Source organism: Gekko japonicus, unplaced genomic scaffold (assembly GCF_001447785.1).
Source record: "Gekko japonicus isolate JY-2015 unplaced genomic scaffold, Gekko_japonicus_V1.1 scaffold2763, whole genome shotgun sequence".
NCBI lineage: Eukaryota > Metazoa > Chordata > Lepidosauria > Squamata > Gekkonidae > Gekko > Gekko japonicus.
The window spans coordinates 190,591-198,221 of record NW_015176530.1 but is presented as its reverse complement, the minus strand read 5'-3'; the positions used below and the strand labels follow the sequence as shown (position 1 = coordinate 198,221).

Here is a 7,631-nt window from a genome sequence, read left to right as displayed (position 1 = left end):
TCCGGGGAAGCCTCTGGATCTCTGCCAGGCCTGAGGCCAAACGTTGGACTGGCTGGCCACCCAAGGCAGAGACGGTGCGCCACGGGTGCAGAAGAGGGTCCCGGCCGCCTTGGGGCATTTCTGGCCGTGGTTCCAGCATCCCCCCCCCTCCCTGGCCTTGGCAGAGAGGGGGCTGGGCAGGCTCCTCTCGCTGCTTTAAAGAGAGGCCAGAGGAGACCAGGCGGCGGGTGGGGTGGGAGGGGGGCCCCGGGGCCTCCGACAGAGCAGCGCAGCCGGCCCTTGGGTCCCTCTGCAGTTCCCCACTCCCGCCGGGCCTGGGCCTGGAGAGCCCCGTGTGTGTGTGTGGGTGGGGTGTGCGTGTGGGTGACGTGGGCCTCCTGCTCTCCTTGCAGAGGTGGACCGGATGGTGCAGCGCTTCTCCCACAAGACGGCTTCCAACTACAGCGTGTTCCTGGTGGACCCGGCCTCCCGAGCGCTCTATGTGGGAGCCAAGGACGCCATCTTTGCCCTGCCCTTGGACGGCATCAGCCACAGAAGCCGGATGGTGAGCCGGACTTTGAGGGCCCGGGGGCCCAGTCCCCACCCACTCACGTCTCGCCGCCTCCTTGCCTGGGGGGGGGCGTGCCTCTAGGGCCTGGCCAGGCCAATCTTGGCAGGAGGGTGGTGGGCATCCCGCCCTCTGGGAGCGTGCAGAGTGCTCTTGAGACCAGACCCATGCGCTCCCAGCCATGGACTTGCTTCTCACTGGTCCACCCAGAGGTCCAGCCCATATACCGCCTTCCCGTGGACCAAGATCCTGCATTCTAGATTGGTGGTAACCAGATCTTTTAAGTCAGGGAGGGAAAGCCGGAGTGAAGAGCAAAGGAGAGGAGGGGCCTTGGCTGGATCCCGGGATGGAATTTGATCAGCAATTAAAGAAAGCAGAGCAAAAAACAAAGGCCCGGTACTCAGGTTTCCCGCTTACGGTGAGGAAGCCGCAGAGAGGAAATGCAGAGAGCTGGGGGAAGCCCTGGACTCCAACGAATTAAGGAAGCGGCTTTCCAAGTTCCTCAGGAACTGGAAAAGGGGAAGCGGGAAGCCAGTTCCTGCCTCCCTCCCCTCCCCAATTCGCCCCTGTGGATCCATCCCCCCCCTCTGCCCTCTTCTGGGCTGGGCGGGGTCTCCCAAGGGGGGGGGCTTCGCAGGGTCCTCCTGGGCAGCTGCTGTGGGTTGGGTTGGGGGGGGTGTCGTCCCCCCAGGGCCCCAAGGCTGTCCTTGTCACACCTGCCGGTCTCCCCAGCCCCCCCCTCACAGGCTTCTGTGCCCTGTCCAAGGGGGCTGGGGAGGGGCGCCCGCAGCCTCCCCAGACGGGACACCTGCCTTCTCCTAACCCTAACCCCCTGTCTTTCAGGTCCCCTGGACTGTGCTTCAGAACCCCCGGAACTCCTGCAAGATGAAAGGCAAGAAGGAGGCAAGTGGACGTGGCCGGGGAGTGTGGGCGCGGGGGCCCCCTCTGGAGGCCTGCTGTGTGTGTGTGTGGGGGGTCGGCATTCTGTGCCTGCTGCCGGCTGACCCCGTCTCATGGATGCTGCCGCCCGCCGCCTGCGGTCCCTGGGGCATATGCCTGTGGGGTCTGAGTGCCGCCCTGTCTCTGCCGGTCTCCCTTGGTGGGCTGGGTAGGGAAGGCTCCCCTCCCCTCCAGTGGCAAACACGCTCCGCCTCCGAGCCAGGGGGCCGCGGTCTCTGGGCCCCTAAGCTCCTGCCTCCCCACGGGGCCTCTGGGCTCCTCTCTTCCCCGGTGGGTCATGTAGCGCTGCCCCTCAGGGGAGGAAGGGGAGCCGCAGTGACACGGGGGGGGGTGTTGGGCTGGGGGGGTCACCAGCCAGGCCAGAGGGGCCTCGGGTCATGGCCGTGAGCGTGCCCAGAGAGCGAAGGCAGGGCGTGCCACAGCGCCCAGCCACACCCCCCCCCTCGGGCCACGGTTTGCACCTGAGGAGGAGGACTGGGCAGCTGCCCTTCCAGCCATGGCTTCAGCACCGCCATCCCTGGTGGGGGCGGGGGGCAGGGATGAGACCGGGCGATATAATCCTGGCCTCGGGATGAGGGGCATGAGACGCTGGGTCCTGGCCTCAGGATGAGGGGCACGAGATGCCTGGAACGTCGGGAAGCCGGGCGGCGTCCTGAGCGGGGGGTGGTGGTGGTGCTGATGGCCGTCGTCTTTCCCCAGGCCGAGTGCCACAACTTTGTCCGGATCTTGGAGTTTGCCAACAGGACCCACCTCTTCGTCTGCGGGACTTTTGCCTTCGACCCGCAGTGCGGCTTCATTGTGAGTGGCACCCCTGAGGCCGGGGGTGGGGGTGGGTTTCTGCAGCTGCGGTTCTCCCGCCCGCCGCAAAGGGGGCAGGGCTGGGGGGGGGCTCTCCTTCTCCTCCTCCTCCTCCTGCCTCTCCCGCTTGCCGGGGGCTTACGAGTGGGGCAGCCCAACCCTGACCCTGGTCTCGCCCCTCGAAGAGACCGAGGGAGGCATCAGCCACGCCAGGTCTAGCGTTTGGCCAGCTCTTTCCTGTGCTCACTGCCACGGACCGTGGAAACGCTGAAGGGCTAACCGGGCAGAGTCGTTGGCTCCCAGCCTCCTCTTCAGTGGCAGCTCCGGGTGCCAGGAGCAACGGGGCCTGGGCTGCTGCTGCTGCTGGGGGCTGCCTTATGGGGGGGAGAAGGGGGTGACTTCTCCCCCGTGGCCCACCTCCTCTGCGAGTGACGGGAGCAACCTTTGGTCTCTTGCAGAAAGCGAGCGATTTCCGCAGTGTGGAGAGCCCGGAGAGCGGCAGAGGGAAGTGCCCGTTTGAGCCACTGCAGCCGTCCACGGCCGTCATGGCGGGTATGCGCTTGGGGCGGGGGGTGGGGTGGTGGCGGTGGCCCTTAGCACCGGGAACCTCCTGGCAAGGGCCCAGCCGATCAGTCCGGGCACCTGCGGCACACGCCAGCCTCAGGCCGGAGGGGCCCCTCCCTTCCCTGCTGACCTCTGGGGCTGCTGCAGACGGCTGATGGTCCTGCGGCCCCTCCCCCGGGGATTAAACCGCTGCTGCCCATCCTTACGTGTGAAGGACGCCAGCCAGGAGGATCCAGGGAAGAGGGGGGTGGGGTGGGTTTTCTTGCTCAAGGGGGGAGGAGGAGGAGGCAGCTTCTCCAAAATGCTTCCTCCAAGCTGTGGAGCCTTGTGAGTGAAAATTCCACTTTGTGAGCTCCGGGCATTAAAGTTGGGTCCGAGCGATTTGCCTGGTGCATCAAACAGTTTGCTCTGGAGCCCCATCCTTCCTGAGCTAAGACAAAAATGTGTGAGCCGGAGGCTAAAACACTGTGAGCTAGCTCACACTAACTTGGCTTAGAGGGAACACTGCTCCTGACTCCAATCAGAAATCTTCGGGGGGGGGGGGCTACTTAAATAACAAGCAGACAGTCTGGTAAAGTGGTTAGAGTTCTGGATGAATGCTGGAGAGACCCCAGTTCAAACGCTTACTTGCCACAGAACTTTCTGGGTGCTCTTGGGCCAGTCATTCTTTCACCCCCTAACCTACCTCACAGAGTTGTTGTGAGGGAAAATGGGAGAGGGGAGAGTGTCAGAAGAGCCCTGCTGGATCAGGCCAGTGAGGGTCCCTCTAGTCCAGCATCATAAGAACATAAGAGAAGCCAATGCTGGATCAGGCCAATCTAGTCCCACACTCTGTCACACAGTGGCCAAAAATACCAGGTGCCCTCAGGAGGTCCAGCAGTGGGGCCAGGACACCAGAAGCCCCCCCCATACTGTTTCCCCCCCCCAAGCACCAAGAATACAGTGCATCACCTGCCCCAGCCTGAGAGTTCCTGTCTATACCTTGTGGCTCATAGCCACTGATGGACCTCCGCTCCATATGTTTATCCAGTTCACTCTTGAAGCCGTCCTTGCCTGTAGCCGGCACCACCTCCTGTGGCAGTGAATTCCATGTGTTAATCACTAATCCCATGTGTTAATCACATCCCATCTCAAAGACAGCCAACCAGTCCCTCTGGAGGGCCAACAACAGGGCAGAGAGGCCGAGGCCTTCCCCTGATGAGAGCGTCAGGAGAGCCCTGCTGGGTCAGACCAGAGAGGGTCCATCCAGTCCAGCCTCCCGTCTCACACAGGGGCCAGCCAGTCCCTCTGGAGGTCCAGCAACAGGGCAGAGAGGCCGAGGCCTTCCCCTGAGAAGACCCTCAGAAGAGTCCTGCTGGATCAGACCAGTGAGGGTCCATCTAGTCCAGGCTCCCGTCTCACACAGGGGCCAGCCAATTGCCCTGAAGGGCCAAACAAGCCAAGCACAGAGGTCAAGACCGGCCCCTGCTGCTGCTGCTGCTGCTGCTGCTCAGAGGTTTGCTGTCTCTTCCTCACCCTCAAGACCGGCCCCTGCTGCTGCTGCTGCTCAGAGATTTGCTGTCTCTTCCTCACCAACCTCGAACTTCATCTGCCCGTCGTTGGCCACTTGTCCAAGTGAGAGGGGGGGGGAATCATCTGGGAGCTCTTTGCAGTCTGCCCGAGTTCTTTGCTCTTGCCTGCGACCTCTCTGGGCAACCTGTACTTCATAGTTCTGTGTGTCTGTGTCTGTGTGTCTGTGTGAAGAGCCGCCAAGTCGCCTCCAGCCTACGGTGACCCTGTGAGTGGGGGTGGCCTCCAGTGCGTCCTCTTTCTAACAGCCTTGCCCGGGCCTCGCAGCCCGAGCGGGCCCCTCTGTGGCTTCCTTGATTGCGCCAGTCCCGTCTCAGGGTGGGTCTTCCCCTTCCCCTGCCGCCTTCAGTTTCAGTCGACATCGTTGTCTTTTCCAGGGAGTCTTGTCTTCTCGTAATGCAACCAAAGTCCCATCGCCTCGTTAGTCATTTTAGCCTCTAGGCTTGAGTCCAGGCTTGATTTGGTCCAGGACCCACCGATTTGCCTTTCTTGGCGGTCCCCGGGATCTGCAAGACTCTCCTCCGACACCACATTGCAAAGGAATCAACGTGTCCAACTTTCACACCCGCCTAAAGGGGGGAATCCCGTGGCTTGCATTACCTGGGCGCAGCCTTTCCTCTTAGAGGAGTTCCTTCTGGCTCCTCCGTGGGGCCGCCCTTCCCAGTCTCAGTCCTTTCAGTCGACGATGGAGCCAAGGAATAGGGGAATCTTCAGTAATTTCAGTTTCTTCATTGTCAGTCTTAAAGCTGTTGAATTCCTCAGTAGCCGTCAGTTCTGTCTTCTTGATGTCCAGCTCTAATCTTTCTTTGGTACTTTCTGCTTTAACCTTCATCTGTAGTCATTTCGAGTCTTTACTGTTTTCTGCCAGTCATGTGGTTTCATCTCCACAGCTCAAGTAGTTCATGTTCCACCGATTTTCACTCCACCCTTACCTAAATCTAGACTAACTTCCTGTATGTTCAGCATACAGATTGAATGGATAGGGGGATAAAACATGTTCCTGTCTGACACCTTTGCCAGTTGGAAACCATTCTGTTTCTCCATATTCTGTCCTAACGGTAGCCTCTTGTCTGGAGTACAGGTTGCTCATCAGAACAATCAGACGTTGCCCTGACCCGGCTAGACCAGGCCAGCCTGATCTCATCAGATCTCGGAAGCTGAGCTGAGCTGACCCTGGCAAGCACTCGGATGGGAGACCTCCAAGGAACAGCAGGGCCCACGGGACGCAGAGGCAGGCAGTAGCCAAGCCACTTCTCTGAAATGTCCAAGCCCCACGAGGGGTTGCCAGAAGTCAACCATGACTTTCAGGCACACACTCACACACACAAAATACCAAAAGAGGGGGGGGGGAATCAGACGTTGTGGGACACCTGGTTTTTTGTTGTTTTTTAAACCAGCTGGGCTTGAAAGTTTGCTGTAATCTATGAAACACAAGCTGATTTTCTTCTGAAATTCTTCTAACCATCGTAAGTTTGCAAAAAGATCTCTAGTGCCTCTTCCTTTTCTGAATCCAGCTGGAACATCTGGCATTTCTCGTTCTATTTTTGATGAGAGTTTTTGCTGTAAAATGTTGAGCATCACTTTTGCCTACATGGGAAATTAATGCCACGGCCCAGTAGTTGCCGTCACCTCTGACATCTCTTCTTTTTGGAATTTTAATGCAGACTGGACATTTTCGATCTGTGGACCGTTGTGTTGTTTTCCATCATCTTTGGCCTCGTCTTCCTAAGACTTTGATGGGCTCCATTTCTGTCGCTTGGAATGGCTCCGGTGGTTTGTCTCTCCCAGCTGCGTTGAGGGCTGCTCTCTCTTTGTTTTCTAAACGTGCAGGCTCTTCGTCAAAAGATGGTTCCTGGAAGGAATCTGTTTTCATCTCTTCTGGATGACTCTTCAGTGTTTTATTTCCCTTTTTATTTTCTCCCGATCAGATGATGCATTTCTGTGCTTTCCGCACCCCTAGCCTTCTGAAGTGCCTCCGTGACGCGCCCCCCCCCCACTGAGCTGTGTCCCTCGCGACGGGATGGTCTCGATGCCAGTCAGTCTTTCCCTGAGCCTGGCCAGCCTTCCTGGATTGTGGGCCTGGGCAGAGCAGGACTGGGGCAGGGGCTCCGGAGGCCCCTCACCAAGGGTTCTCTCCCCCCCCCCAAATCCTGCTCTCTGCTCTGGCTGCTCTTCCCCGTCTTCTCTCTGGCCTGACTCTGATCTTCCACCTGTAGGCTTAAATTGGACACACACACCCGCCCAGCCCACACAGATGGAAAGCGGTGCAGTTTGGTGGTCTCACTTGTCTTCTTCAGTTTTGTTTTTCTCTTGATATGCGCTGCTGTGGCTGACAGACACTTCTGGGGCATGGCTGAACGGTGAGTCGGCCGCGGCCAGCCCCCGGGGGGGGGGGGGGGCGGCCAGGGAGGCCCCTCAGAGGGGAAGGAGCCCAGTGGCAGACGCCAGCTCCCCCTCTGCCTCCCCCTCCCCCAGACCCTGAGTTTGTGGCCTCGGCCTTCGTGCGGGAGAGCAGGGACGGCGATGATGACAAGGTCTACTTCTTCTTCACGGAGACGGCTCGGGAGTATGACTTCTATGAGAAGGTAAAGGTGGCCCGCGTGGCCAGAGTCTGCAAGGTAGGCCAGGCCTGTCGCCGTGCCCTCTGGAATGGGACGGCTTCTTCGGGGGCGTATTCTGCCCTGGCACCGAGCTGTGGGGGGTGTTCCACGTGGAGAGGGCCTCTTTCCCCCACCCTTTTTTTGTGCATAGCCCCTTGAATGTCCACTTGTATTCATGAAATGTACACGCACCAGCCCCCCACCTCCCCTTCACACACACACCCTGAGCACAGTCCACTCTCTGTGTGTCCCTGTGGGCCACCCCCACCACCCCAGCCCTAGGAGGGGATGCCCCCTCCTCCTCCCCCCTTCCCACTCATGATTGCCGCTCCGCCTCCAGGGGGACTTGGGAGGCCAGAAGACCTTGCAGAAGAAGTGGACCACCTTCCTGAAGACTCGCTTGGTCTGCTCGGACCCGGAGACCGGAACAGTCTTCAACCTCCTCCGAGACATGGTCGCTCTGCCCTCCACCAATGGGACGGGCACCGTCTTCTACGGCGTCTTCGCAGCCCAGAGGTGAGTCTGGCCACCCAGCCCCCCCCTGGGGGGCCCTCTGTGTGTGTGTGTGGGTGGGTGGGGGAGGGTCTGGGTGG

At 60.0% G+C, this 7,631-nt stretch overlaps 1 protein-coding gene across 1 annotated transcript in view; it reads left to right on the top strand.

The window, feature by feature from the left end:
- Positions 1-390: 390 nt before the first annotated feature.
- The window catches only part of LOC107124045 (semaphorin-4F-like), a 31,343-nt gene continuing 24,102 nt past the window's right edge, over positions 391-7,631 (top strand). Inside the window, exons 1-6 of the mRNA XM_015427429.1 lie at positions 391-544; positions 1,391-1,450; positions 2,207-2,305; positions 2,764-2,857; positions 6,914-7,056; positions 7,379-7,554. Of these exons, the coding sequence (XP_015282915.1) occupies positions 404-544; positions 1,391-1,450; positions 2,207-2,305; positions 2,764-2,857; positions 6,914-7,056; positions 7,379-7,554 (713 nt within the window). The 5' untranslated portion in view covers positions 391-403. The remainder of the gene's footprint in view (positions 545-1,390; positions 1,451-2,206; positions 2,306-2,763; positions 2,858-6,913; positions 7,057-7,378; positions 7,555-7,631) is intronic.